General features: G+C 38.1%; 1 protein-coding gene across 1 annotated transcript in view; it reads right to left on the bottom strand.

The window, feature by feature from the left end:
• Window positions 1–2,608: 2,608 nt before the first annotated feature.
• The window catches only part of LOC113518992 (E3 ubiquitin-protein ligase RNF19B-like), an 87,920-nt gene continuing 75,082 nt past the window's right edge, over window positions 2,609–15,446 (bottom strand). Inside the window, exons 3-9 of the mRNA XM_026904034.3 lie at window positions 12,270–12,450; window positions 8,838–8,952; window positions 8,240–8,427; window positions 6,379–6,520; window positions 5,537–5,771; window positions 4,590–4,800; window positions 2,609–3,952 (exon numbers count right to left, since the gene is read on the bottom strand). Coding sequence (XP_026759835.2) covers window positions 3,543–3,952; window positions 4,590–4,800; window positions 5,537–5,771; window positions 6,379–6,520; window positions 8,240–8,427; window positions 8,838–8,952; window positions 12,270–12,450 — 1,482 coding nt within the window. The 3' untranslated portion in view covers window positions 2,609–3,542. The remainder of the gene's footprint in view (window positions 3,953–4,589; window positions 4,801–5,536; window positions 5,772–6,378; window positions 6,521–8,239; window positions 8,428–8,837; window positions 8,953–12,269; window positions 12,451–15,446) is intronic.

Below are 15,446 nucleotides of genomic sequence, written 5' to 3'. Positions count from 1 at the left end.
GATTTACCTGAATAATTGTAAAATAAAATTTTTAAAAAACTTTTATACGTACTTTCCGGACAAACCTCGTAATGCAGACTCCCAGACCCATTGCTAGCAAATATACCCTGTCAGGTCGACCTCCGCGTTGTCCCCCTGGGTACCATCACGGTAAATTCCGGGTGTATTCATCATGATGGCCTACTTGACTTACCTTTTCATCCTCACCTATCATCACTCACTGGTGCCCCGCCAGCAATACCCTTAACGCAGGCGGGGTTACCATTCCATTATCATCCATAATAAAATATGAGGTAAATAATTTAATAATAATAAAAGTTCATATATATATTTAATCACATTTTAATCATAGTTTACATTATATGGTTCATATAACATTAATATTATAGCTTAACATTACTTTTTGCCTACAAATGTGAAAAATTAAATAATTTAGATCATTAATAGTAATTATTATTCAAAGTATCACAAATATCGGATAGAGTAACACTGCTCTGAAAGCGAAGCATCTATCGTAGTTCGCACTGCCGACTGCGGCGGCCTTATATTACAAAATTAATGTGTACCAATAAGCTTTTAACCAAATGGGGATTTGTAAGAAGAGAGCATATGTCTTTTGAAAAGGCCGGCAATATCTCTGGTGCTAGTAGGTTGCGGTGACAGCTTACAGCTTATTTTGCTACTCAGATGAGCAGCAAACCTCTTCATTTCCCGTGCGTCGTAAGAGGCGACTAAGGGAACTTAACCCTTAAATACCTGAAGTTTCAAATTTGATACCGGGGTTATAAATCGCATTGGGCGCCTACAATTGATTTTATTATAATATTTGGCTGTTTACATGTGACCAAATATTTTTTTCAAAATAAATATATAAAAATATCGTTTTGATTTTTTTACTATTTTTCCCCATTAGTAAACACAGTAAAGAGTACACTTTTTAATACACTTTTTTTAATTTGATTTAAAAAATCAGGCTTTTAAGGGATGGACAGAAGCGTCCCTCTAAAAACATCACCAGAACGTAACTGCGGTTGCCAATCCGCCTGATAAGCGTGGCAACTACTGGCAAAGCCCCCCAATAGGGGGAGGCCTATATTCAGCAGTGGACAGTTAACGGCTGACATAGTGATATGCATCAAAACAATGACCTCGAACTCGCATTAAAAAAATCAACGACAAAAATGTCGCTCATAATATGAAACGAAATTAAAAAGAAGAGACATTATATAGAGGAAGACTTTGTACAGTCTCCCTTAATCTACTTAAGTATCTCTGCCTCGCCTATTCCATCGCTAAGCAGTGCACGCTGTGTTCTGGTTTGAAGACAATGATATAGCAGTAGGTATAGAGTAATGCGAGTCCAGATACTTAATAAGAGTTGGCAATATGCAAGTGACGTCTCTGGGTTTCTAAAAGTTCTGCGGTGGGCGTTTATCATCAAGCGTAATCTTTGCCTAATTATATAAACGCAGTAATGACGCACGAAAGTCATACGAACTCGTTAACTTTGGCTTCAAATAGATTACAATATTACAATCTCTATTTAGTTATAAGCTTCTTGGTTTACACGTGGGACCATCTGCTGTGGAACTGCTGAGTGGTTTAAGAAATTGGGTGTAAATTTCTTTTAAGAAAAACTGATTTGTTTTCAGTTTAGAATTTGATTTAATTAGAATAATATGTTTCGAGTAAATTAAGTATTACGTTCATAACATACCATCGACTAACACGTCTGGAATTACAGTCATGAGTATTATCATCCATTTCATTTATAAAATAAAAACTATTTATAATTGATCTTCAGACAACTAAATACTGTTCTTTTTTTTTTTTTTTAATAATTATTGGACTGTTAAACTTATTTAACTATACTCCCATGAATTGAGATCAAACAGACATAAAAATCGACTTATTCCATAAACTACTCATATAACAGATGGTCCCGTGACCCGTATTCCCAGCAACGAAACGTAACAAAAGAAAAAAAAAAATCTTTCAGACCATGATTCATTAAAAAATTTGCAGACCATGATCTAATTTTAGCTTATAATGAAGTCATAAACCAATACTAGCGTTTCACGAACCAATCACTGCAGACCTAAACCATCGCAGCGGTTATGAATTTAAAACAATTCATCTTCACCAAACCGTACTGTTAGTACATCAATCATGGGGCACCATGAACAAATCGTAGCAGTTCATGGGCCAATTATCACTGACAACGAGGGCGTGGCCTCGCAGTGATCGGCCGTTTGGTTTTGTTAGATTTTGTTGCTATGGACACGTTTTTATTTACAACACCTCGCACTAATATTCGATGACACGTTACGAATAGCACAATAATACAATCAAATCTGTAATCTGAATCATCTATGGACACCCCTTAACAATTTATCGCTTCGCGGACTAGTCACCCATGCTTCCCACTAGTAGATCCAAGAGGATTTACTGAGTCCTCAGGAATGGCAACGCATAGGGGGTATCATGGGCGAAACAGTATACTCTGTTATCCATGTATCTATGAAAACAATTACACTATCCATCATTATAGGAACATATATTTATAAAAAAAATCTCTGTCTATATATATAAATATATAAATATATATATATATACAACCAAATATATATTATATACATATATAAAAGAAAACTAAGAAAATATTATACTTTGGGTACTAGAAAACTAACAAATACAGATATCAGACATATAGATAACGACTAAATTGGATTGTTCAGTTATTTATTTAAAAGAAAAAAAAAAAAAGAATTTTTAGTTGACTATGACATATAAAAAGGTTATACTATTAAAGTAATATAAGAAGTGAGTATTTCTTCAATACTCAAAATCCTCTTGGATCTACTATAAGAACAATACATCATGGACAGCAGACCGGAGCGATTTATTTCATATTTCAAATAATGATTGGCACATATATCGGTGCGACTGAACTATACCCTGGGACCGAATAAGGGGACGGCAGACTTCGGTCTTCTACCACAGACAGGAATCTAATTGGAAAACGCACAAAACTGCACGGACGCACTATCGTACGGAGCGACGTCCGTAGCTGACAAACTGTCCTGTCGCGTTCAACCGTTAACAATAGAGAGTGAATGTAAACAATATTAGCTTACTATCTTAGAATGGAGAAGATATATGTATTTTTGTAACTATAACAATAGCGAATTATCGTTCTCGAAAAGAGCGCTATCGAGCACTAATTGTGAGCGTATTTCGAGCGAAGCGATCTTTTAAAACGTTCGCTGCGTGCACTTAGCTTTATATGAGTACGCAATTTATTCGCAACGAACTGCTCGATCCACGTTTCAGTGGAAACGTATAATTACAAACGCGAGTCTGCAACGTAACGTTTGCGGTGCAACGTCGCGACAAATCCATCTACCGCTAAAAACACGCTCGCACAGTGCGATCAATGTAAGGAGACTTGCGATTCGACTCGAACGAGAACGCGTTTACAATTACTCTCTATTAGGTTGAGCGGCCTACGATGGGAGGCGGCGGTCGCTTACGTCTCGTCGTTACGAGACGTCGCGGTCCGCAGCGGTGCAGGGCCCGGGGCAGGGGCCGGGGCAGGGCCCGGTCTCGCAAGCGGCGGTGAGCAGGGCCGGCGCGGGCGCGGCGGGCGCGGCGGGCGGCGCGGGGGGCCCCGCCCCGCCCGCCTCCGCGTCCGGCGGCGGCGGCGCGGGCGACCCGTACAGGAAGAGGCTGCGCAGCCGCGCCGACCGGGACGACGTCGACGGCAGCTCGTCGGGCCAGCTGGCGGCGCTCGCGGTGTCGGACGCGGCCAGGTCGGCTACGTCGGCGGTCACTTCGAGGCGGTGCGCGGCGGGCGATGCCGCCTCGTGTCCGCCAAGTGAACCAGCCAGCGCTGCTAGTGACGGCGCGCGTACCTCCGCTTGAGCAGATCCCGCCGACAGCGACGCGTCGCCTGTAAAGTATCAACATTTATTATTAAATCATTATATATAATCATATATTATAGTGTAATGATATAATCGTATGGGTTACCAATTTCTTTCCTGTGGGTGTTGTAAGACGCGACAAATGGAACTTAATGGCCGAGGAATGGACAGCAGTATCTCTTTAAACGTCACCAAAGCCTAACCACTGTTGCCTATCCAGTTACCAAGCGTTACAACTATTAGCAAAACCCTTCTTTGTGGGGGAAAACCAATGTTTAGCAGGAGGAAAGGGATTGTTAGTAATGGGGTCTAATAGCCCCATTACTGGCAATATACCCTCTCAGGTTGACCTCCACGTGGTTCCCCCTGGAAACCATCATGTTTAATTCTTGTCGAATTCATCATGGTGGGCCAACTAACCTGCATTCATTCTTACCTATCATCTTCCATTGGTGCCTCGTCGGTGTATACCAATAGCGCGGGCGGGGTCACCAATCCATTTTCGCCAATTAAAAAAATTACCTATGTTTAACAGTAGACAGTTGATATGATGATGATAATGAATCATATAATTAGATTAATAGCCGATAAAATATGTTGATGGCGCTGGAGGACAAAACAACATATGCCAAGCCACTTATTTTAAATATGAGTAATTCGTACCTATGCTAGGCTCGAGCCGCCTGGACGCGGCGTCGGTGTCGAGCGCGTGGTCGCGGTCGTCGTCGAAGGACGGCGCGGAGGGTCGCGGCGCGGCGCCGGCGCAGCCACCGGCGCGGCACAGCGACACCGGCACCACGCCGTACACGTAGAACAGCAGGATCGGCACGCCGATGCCCACCGCCAGCCCCGCCACCAGCGGGGACACTATCAGCTGTAACAATACAATTATATCATTAAAAATTATTAAATATACAAATAAAGTTTCAACTCAATTCACTTATTATCATTGAATTGGACACAGTATTTTTTAAAATAAAGAAGATTAATAAAGATGTTTCTTAAGAAACAGTGTGATTAGAGAGAAGTGTGGACTGAAAGACGATGTAGTGACAAAAATCGAAAAAGGAATGTTGCGTTGGTTTGGTCATTTGGAGAGGATGGATGAAAGATTCATTCATCCATCCTCTCTAAATGGAGATGTTGGTAGGGGCCGCCCTAGACGGACGTATGTTGACCAAATAGGCGACGTACTAAAGAAGGGCCAAATTAAAAGTACCCCCGTAACTGGCGACCGTGTATGAAAAGATTGATGAATGTGGAAGAAGCGAAAGAGGTTTGTTTGAATCGAAGCATCTGGCGTTCCATTGTTTCTGCTTACCCTAATGGGAGACAGGCGTGACAGATATGTATGTATGTAATAAAGATGATATAACACTGAGTAATTGGATGGCTGTGAATGTGAACCAGCAGAACCAGGCGGGGCGGGTAGATACAGTACGTATTCAGGTGGTAGACGGGGGCTGTACTCACAATGGCGGTGGCCAGCAAAGGTATTAATCAAGGCGAGGATATTAGGAGTAGCCAAAGAGACGATGGACGGGGGTCATACTAGTTTTGGCGTAAACAGTGGCACCGCTAATTACGGTGGTGTACGAAGGCATACTCACCGCGGCGGCAACGGCGGCGGCGACGGCGAGACGGCGGCGAGCGGGCCGCGCGCGCCGCAAGCGGCGGTGGGCGCGGCGGCCGGCCCACAGCGGCAGCCCCACGAGCAGCGCCGGCAGCGCCACGCCCGCAACCACGGCGATGCCGAGCGGCGCGCCCGCCAGCGTGCCCAGCTGCCATAGCAACTTCTTCTTACGAGACCACGGCTTCTTGCCCCAGAACGTGCACCCGCTGGGGCTGTAGCGAGTGGGAATTTATTTATATTTTTTTTAATATATAACTTTAGATTAATATATTATAAATATACAAATAAAAATGCATAATGTTTACACAGTTTTATTCAAACAAACATGAAAGACCTGTATGATCCTTCAAGCCGGATAGAGATTGCTTTTAGCGATAAGGCCGCTTTTTGTATATGCACATTTTGTACTCTTTGTATAAATCTCTTTAATGCGCAATAAAGATTATTATTGTTATTATAACAACTATAAACACCGCTATACTACTGTTATTATCGTATGTAATAATAAAATAAAGTGGTTAAATGTCACATTATAAAAATGTCTTTTTAAACCATTACTAGTTGTAGTTATTTGTTGACGATAGTTAGGTACTCTCAACACTGGCTACTACATAGGTCATTATCAGTTTTTACACTGTTTAAGGTATAGGTATATAATTATGCAAACAAACAGACAAACAAATTATTTAATACACACATAAAGAAATAAGAGCAAGCAGACTAGTCATGTGTGAACCACAGCGACAAAAGTTGGTCATATACGACTCAATGTCGATTGCTTTGGCATCAAAAGATCAAAGTGTTGATTTTCCAGCTCACCTAAGATAGTGTAAATCGGAGACTTCCTTCATGCAGAGCCAGCAGAACTCTGCGCCGCACACGCAGCACACCATATGGTTGCACGAGCCGTCCTCCACTTTCACGATGAGAACGGAACATCGTGGACACGGCTTCACTTCACCTGCCACAAACAAAATATTTATAAATGTCAAATACGATACAATAGACCATATAATACTAGGAGTTACTGTTCTTTATCAGCGGCGACGTCTGAGTAATCATAAATAAAGTGATTAACTTCCTAGTTATCCCATTGACCTATTTTATCCTTAAAATGGGCCAATGTGCTAAGGGTAGGGTCGGACTAGGCCGGAAGGGCCCAAGTGGCTGACCACAAGCCCAGGGCTCGAGACTAGATGATGGTAGTTGGTAGCGGCAAAGTAAGCCTCGCAAGCCAGGCTCACGGGAGCCCACACAGGCTGAGGACCAGCTGATAAATGCCACCTCGACTATATGGCCAGTCCGACGCTGACTAAGGGTGGGTTATATATAGCAATATTTATATATTGTAGTTACAATATCGTATATCACAATGGGCGGTCATCGTTATCCAGAAATACCCAATATATAGATTTCGGATATTAGCTCTATCTCTACTATGTGCTTCTCCAATCAAAATAGTACATGTATACCAAATTTCGTGACGTTCGGTTAAACCATTGAAGAGCCATGAGGTTAGAAAACAAACTTACCCATTCATAAATACCTTACTAATATAACTGTAAGTAGATGGTGCCTGTACATGGAAGACATAAGTCAAATTATTATGACTAGTCTTAATAAGACCAATAAATGCTAAAATAATATTTTTTAGATATTTTGTCTCTCTGTCCGTATGTTTGTTCCGGCACCATGCATAAGAAATTGTACCAAATTAGATGTAGTTGTGTGCCTAAAAGTTTAACGTAAAATCTGTGAAATGAAATTCCGAAATTTCGGAATCAATTTCGTGTTTTTGTTTATACCAAAATTGGACCAATAAATGGAGTTTAACATTTTCTTGCTTCTAAAATGCACGTGTACGAAGCAGAAAGCATAAAAATACTAAATATAAAGAGCTGTCATGTTTTCTGATCCACTTAGATACAAATTTAACATGGCACATCTAAGCTTGGGCAATTGTCCATTATTAAAGTTCCCATAATAGACTTCACAATGAATACTCAGCGTGTTATGAGAATACCATGCAATAGATGGACTATATGATAACATTACAGCGCGATCCAATTTACTTGTGGGATTATTTCTTATTTGGCTTACATTGTAGACTTGGTCGTCGGTTAGGCATCTAAATCAAATAACGTGTAACTAGATATAATAAGCGATAACAATTTTAATTAAAATATTATTAAAATGTAAAAATTATATTCCAATAATTATTAAGTGTTTAAATTTTGAATTTCGAAAATTCGAGATTTTAAATGATAAAAAAAAAATTAAAAAATACTAAATAAACTTTTTAAATATTCGCAGATATTCCAGTTTTTTTTTTTTTTTTTTGTTAAGGAGACCTAGGAGTGTTGAAATAATTCAAACTACGGAAGCAATTGTTAGTTCTATATCCTAGACAACTACATTACTTAAAATATATAGATGGAGGATAGAGTCTCAAAAACAGGTCAACCATCCGATAAATTTTTAATGAATTTGTCAAGATGGGCCAATTGACCTGCTTTCATCTTCATCTATCATCATCTGTCACTGGTGCCCTAGCAGGGTATATTAATAACGCATGCTGCCCATTTATCATCCAGTAAAAAAGGCATCCCCCCGCCCGCCACTTTATACCAATAGTACAAATGGAATAAGTAACAATTATTTAAAAAAAAAAAGGACATACCATGGTCGAGGTCCGCGTGCGAGGGTTGCGGCGCCCTCGGCGGCGGCTGGCGGCTGCGGCGGGCCGCGTCGCAGGTCTGCGTGGGGTGCCACGCCGCCTTGCAGTGGTAACAGAACGACGCGCCGCACCCGGGCGCTAGGCACGTCAGTTTCGGGCACGACGCGCACCCCGTTGCCACTACCGCGAAGCTGCCACCGTCACATACTTGCATTAATACATTAAAGGCGGGAGTCGTAGTATTAAGATTTATCTCAACAGTTTTTTTTTATAAATAAATATTAATCAAAATATATATAATAAAAATTCTGGGCTATTTTATACGACACGACGATTTTTTTTTAGATGGAAAAATAGAAGGCAAAATGGGAAGGGAAGACCGAGGAATAACTACATGGGACAGATAAAAGAAACACTAGGTGTCATGTCGTATTGGGAGGTCAAGGATATGGCCTGGGATAGAGCTGCCTGGAGGAAGATGGATGAATTAATTGCACCGACAAGAGGAAACTCTTAAATAAAAAAAAGGCTTATTAGATAAAGTGTCTCTAGTTTCCTATTTCAAGTCCTACAAAAATAGCAACGGTATAGGTGTATGTACCTGCAATCCGGCGCAGGACACCACCTGGTGTCAGGATCTGCGGCGAGGGCGCGTCTCACTGAGAACTCTTCATATTTGTCGTACAAAACAGGGTTATCCACGATGCGGCGGACATCTGCAATGAGTATTTTAGTTATAAAAACATATGTTTTACCATATAGTTCATTACGAGTGACTACTATTTACTATTAACTTTTTAAACTATGTAGTATATAAGCGAGTAATAAAGTTATTTTTATTTTTCCCTCCAAACGTTTACAATAGTAATCTTATTATAAATATAAACTATTACAAGAAAATAATTACACTGAAAAAACAATGAGCGGCCTTATCGTTAAGAACAATCTCTTCCAGGCAACGTCTGGATGTAGAAGAATAATTATAAACAGTTTGACCGAAGATAAGAAAGTCTGTTTGTTTTTGAAGTACATATAGAGATGTATTACTTACAATAATGTAAATATATAAATATAAATTTTAACTTATTAATACACACTTAAAATAAATTCATATATACATATAAATACATATTCATACACATACATATGTAGTTATAAAAAAAAGAATGTGAGTATGCTAATCAGTAACAAATTACAAATATGACAACTTGAACAGATATAAGTCCTTTTGTTTTAAAACTAGGTAGGTATTGCATACTTTGTATAGAGGTTAGTAGACTATTCCATAATTGAACAGCTTGCACAGTAAATGATTTGTCACAAAAAACTTCTAAAATATACTGGTGTCTTCAACTGGAGACTCTCAGACGAATTTAAGAGAATTAACGGTATGGAAGAAGTCAAACTGCTCCTTTTTTTCAATGGATGATAATGGAATGGTAACCCCGCCTGCGCTATCGGTATACGATGGCGGGGTACCAGTGAGGGATGATAGGTGAGATGAAAGGGCAGGTCACTTAGCCCGTCGTGATGAATACACCTGCAATTCAGGGGGAACCACGTGGAGGTCGGAGGACCTGATAGGGTATATTAGGTAGCAAGAAGAAGAAATAAAAAGGAAGACAAAGGGAGACTTTGTACAAAAGTCGATTACTTGAGTACCTCTGTCCCATTCGTGTTTCAACCGTGAAGCAGTTGTGTTTGCATGGCTGTGTTTCGGTTTGAAGGGTGGGATATGGCGTGAATTTATTATACCCAGTATAGAGGAATAACACCTGAGTCCTTAGGAATGGCAACGCATGGGGGGTATAATGGGCGAAACAGTATACTCTGTTATGTCCATGGTATTGCTCATGTCTATAGGCGACGGTTACCACTTTCCATCAGGTGGGCCGTTAGCTTGTTTGACATTCTAAATTGTATAAAAAAAAAGTGGAGTAGTGAAAGAAAATATATAAATAAAATATAGCAAAGGTGGTAAGATGGGCCACCCGTTCGAAAGCGGTATCCGATATCTATGCACATAAAAGTCACCATGGACTTCATGAAATACATAATGACAACTTTGGTAACCTCATACATTGCCATTCCTGAGGACTATAGTAATATGAATCTGTAACTCTATAATTTGTCTAGCTTTCAAACCTGAAACAATCATGCAAACGCATCTGCTTCGCAGTAGAAATAAAAGTAGGACAGCTAATAATGCAGACGACCTTTGAACAAAGTTTTCCTCTGTTCCACTTAGATTTGCTGATTTAAAAAAAAAAAGTATATATTTACAAGAAAATCAACAACTAGGAATTAAATACTTCAAATATTCGAACATAATTGTAATGTAAGCAAACAAGTATCCATGATTCACATGTTTACTGCACGCGTTTCGTGTCATTTCTGTATAATTGTTACGAAACACCTTTTGTTGAACGTGAATATTACCTGATTTATTGATGTTACAAATTATTTTACAAACGAGGAAAATTATTTGTCTTCCAAATTGTAATCTGATATTTAAGCTCATCAAAAATACGGACTCATACAGAGTAATTATATATAAACAGAGAATTTAATACTGTTTTTTTATCTTTTTTTTATTTAGAGACTTTTATGTATGATATGTTAGCCTCATCATACCCTAACCTTAAAAAATACCTCACATACTTAAAACATTAATACATAAATAAATATTACATAATATCTGGGGGAAAGGGATTATTAGCAATGGAGTTTGACAGCCCCACTGCTAGCAATATGCCCTATTAGGTCGACCTCTACGTGGTTCCCCCTGGAAAGCATTATGATTAATTTATTGTTAGATTCGTCATGGTGGGCTAACTGATCTGCTTCATCCTGACCTATCATGCCTCACTGGTGCCCCGCCATTGTATACCGATAGCGCAGGCGCGGTTACCATTCAATTATCACCCATAAAACAAAAATACATAATATCTTATTAGTCTATTTTAATAAAGGGAATTATTAATACAAACATAGAGAGTAATTAAGATTTTGCTATTCTGGAACGTGGATCTGCGAGTATAATTGAAAATAAACCAATCTCCTGTCTATTGAGCCTATAATTCTGTATCAATACTTCCCTTTGTGTTTTGTATTTCGTACATTTAGTACTACTTATAGCTTTGTGCTATAAGTAGTACTAAATGGTTTTGCTTGTCGTATGAATTATAAAAGTATCATACATATGTAATACAGGTATTCTTATACCTATCTCAGGCACCAGTCTCTCACAATTATATTTATAATTTGATTAATATAAGCATTGTATTTCACTGTAATGAATTGTGAAGAGAAATAAATCTGTTTTATTATATACATCACGCCTGTTTTCTATTAGGATAGGCAGAGATAATAGAACGCCAAATACTTCAAACACATCTCATTCTCTTCATATACATACCATTACAGGATAATTACAGGAATTTACAGGGTACAGAGGAATAACACGTGAGTCCGTAGGAATGGCAACGCATGGGGGGTATCATGGGTGAAACAGTATACTCTATTATGTCCATAATACTGCTCATTTCTATAGGCGACGGTTACCACTTTCCATCAGGTGGGTCGTCAGCTTATTTACCATTTAAAGTTGAATAAAAAAAACATCAATGTTGTTCAAAGTGGAAGTCGCGACCCATGGCAATTGAGGGTCTCGGCAGTTATCCAAGGGATCGCGAGTTAAACGCAATATTTAGAGGCTCTTGAGTTCTTCTTGATTAGTCAATATAATATATAATCTTAAAAATATCATAATTATGACATATCTATCAAAAAAATATATTAAGTATATAATAGAAGCTCTGAAGAAGTATAGATTTTGCGATATAAATTTGATTACATTTCTAGATGCAGAAAAAAGAGAGAATTTTCCGTCATCGTATTCTTTAGCGATTAAATTATAAAGAGATTTCAATTTATCTCAAAATTAATACATAAGCAGTTGCAATTTTTTTTCTTACAAGTATATAATACTTTTCCTTTAATACTAGTAAACAGTATATAAGATGATATTTACCTGAAGGATGCATATTCTCATGGCATACTGGGCAGTTTACTGGTACTCTCGCCTCGAATATCTCTATAGCTAGGTACTGTCGGAGGCATGGCTCGCAGCAGCGGTGGGAGCACCACGCCAGCCGCACCATGCCACTCGTGTTCATCATTGATAGACATAACGGACATTCTATGACTTCCCCCTGGAAATAAAGAATACAAGACATTTAGAATTTTTTAGACTTACTGCTGTTCTTGAAACTAATAAATTGAAATTAAAATAAAATATATGTGACGCGAGTGATGTTGTATGAAAGTCATTAATTTGTAGTACATTAGTTAGTATAAATTCAAGTCATTAAATATCTAATAGTAAACTTCGATAATCATTATAATGACTCAGTGCATTAAGTAATGATTTCCATTACAATGAATTATTATAAAGTGACTAAATTCTAAATCTTTGGCATTCTATAAATTTCTTAAACAAACAGGGCTTAAAAAATAATTTGAGCCACCCATATTAAATTAAAACGAGAACGCGCCATGATAGTATGCGACGCGATTTTTTTTTTGCTGTTTTCGGATCCATTTGTTTTTTGGTAAAAATTATTATAAACGATTCTAGGTAATAACAAAAAACAATGACCTACTAATATTTTCACGTTTTGTCTTCAGTTTTAATATGAATATAATAATGATTGTTTTAACAAAGTTAAAAAAAGTACGGCTACAACTAGCATAACTAGATACGTACTCTATGACTCGAGTCTTGAAACTTAAAAAATTATTGTTTTGTTGTGTAACATAAAAAAAAACCGGTCAAGTGCGAGTTGGACTCGCGCAACGAGGCTTCCATACAAAATCATCACGTTGTTAAATTTCATTTTTGTGAAATAACTACAAATTTCCAATTTTAGAATTTTTTTTTCCATTACTTGTGCTTTATGACATTGCTTCTTGCCAAATTTCAAGATTCTACGTCAACGGGAAGTACGTGATTCGCAAATGTCAAAACATGCGATAAAAATGTAACATAAATGGCCGTATCTTTTAATTGCGTCAATTTAGAAGCTTGATTTTTTCACTGCTTTAAGAGATTGCAGATCTGAGTATATGATATTAATTTCAACTTGATACTTCCACGCGTTTCTACTCGTAAGAAAGAGGATCTAGACAACAGACAGGCGGACGTACAGACACCGAAGTGATTCTATAAGGGATCCGTTTTTTTTAACCTAACCTAATTAAAAATGCTGCAACGTACAAACGCTATTTCATTTCACCTGTCTTTTTTCCAATTTAACGCCGGAAGAAATTGTGAAACTGATGTACCTACATATTTGTTAGATACATTATTTACATTCGTACAATACCAGTATATCGGGGGAAAGGGATTGTTACTAATGTAGACTGAGAATCCCATTGCTAGCAATATACCCAACCAGGTCGACCACCTCGTGGTTCCCCCTGGAAACTATCATGGTTAATTCCTGATGAATTCGTCATGATGGGCTAACAGGCCTGTTTTCATTCTCATCTATCACCCTTCACTGGTGCACCGCCAGCGTATCCTGTTAGCGCAGGCGGCGTTACCATACCATTTTCACTAATCAAAAAAAAAAATATCAGTATGTCAATTAACGTAATCATTAGTTACATAGTGTGTGCGAGTTAACGCACGGCGGGCAAACGAATTAGATCGAATCGATTGTTGCAGCCACGCATCGCGAATCGAAACATTTTCGTAACGAGAACAAATTCATAGGCTTGTTGTGATTGCGATAAATAATGAGTGACGTGACAATTTAAGTAATTTTTCCTATTTAAAATCGATTGATTAGCTAAAGAGTAGTAGGTACTTACGACTGTTTTTTTTTTTATACGACTGGAAATGGCAATCAATCTAGCAGTTCAACTGGTGACATTAACAAAATCACTATTAAGTAATGTATGACGTAATCATTTTTTTTTTAATTTAATAACTACCGATTTAACTTACGTGTAATTACATCGAATACAGTTCGTACTAGTTTCGGAATCAATTCGTGATTCTTAGTCATGAGTGATTGTGACGTGACCTAAAGCTAGTCGAGTTTTTTTTTTCGATCTAATTACACGTAAGTTAATTCGGTAGTTATTAAATTAAAATGTAATGTGTGCTTATGAATCTATAAAATTATCATTAGAAATCGTCAGTATTAGTCATATTTATATATTACATTACTGACCATAGCAGGGGGAAGGAATTGTTAGTAATGGAAAGCTAACCCCTATTGCTATCAATATATATCAGGTCGACCTCCACGCGGTTCCCCCTGGAAACCATCGTGACTAATTAATCGTTAAATTCGCCACGATGGGCTAACTGACCTACATTTTATCCTCAACAATCATCCCTCACTGGCGTCTCGCCAGTGTATACCGATGGCGCGGGCGAAGTTTTCATTTTATTGTCATCCATTAAAAAATTGACCATAGCATATGCACAGGTTTCCATTACCACTCGTGAATACTGAAGGTACCTTTTGCTTTCATCTTTTGCTCGTGAAATAGCATTATTATCTTTAAAACAGTTTCTGTACACAGCGAGAAGACAAAATACAATTACTTCGAAGCCAAATTATAATTTTCTTAAGCTGATTTACACAAAACTGATTCCTGCCATACTCATTCACAAACCGAACAATCTCTATTGGTCGTTTTACAAATTTCACACCAAATTTAATCGAAGGAAAACAAGAGATATCATTTCAAATTATCAATTTCGTGCCTCATATAACTCACTTTTAATACGTATGTACTTCTATGAATAACTTAACATGAACGTTTATTCTGATATAAAAAAAAATATTAAAAAAAAATTTATAATGGGATAAATGAAATATGGACATGTTTTCAAATTTTTATCCGTCTGATTAAACATTTTTTAAATACACAATCGGTACTTGACGCGATGTAAAATGTGGGCAATAAAGAAGCAGAAGTAGATGGAGACACATTGCGAGGACCTCAATCGCGAAGGAGAGCCTCATCGACGATCCACTATCATTATAAAAACCATGACCACTCTGTCAAGACTGTACGACTGAAGAGAGAGATAAAGAAGCACGTATGTAGGTGATATTTACCTGTAAAAGCTTTTACATCGCGTTAAGTCTCGATTGTGAATTTAAAATATGTGTAAACAAGGCGAAAG

Source organism: Galleria mellonella, unplaced genomic scaffold, assembly GCF_026898425.1.
Source record: "Galleria mellonella isolate WM207_F2 unplaced genomic scaffold, CSIRO_AGI_GalMel_v1 utg44, whole genome shotgun sequence".
In the NCBI taxonomy this organism is placed as follows: Eukaryota; Metazoa; Arthropoda; class Insecta; order Lepidoptera; family Pyralidae; genus Galleria; species Galleria mellonella.
This window is presented reverse-complemented; position numbering and strand designations above follow the sequence as displayed.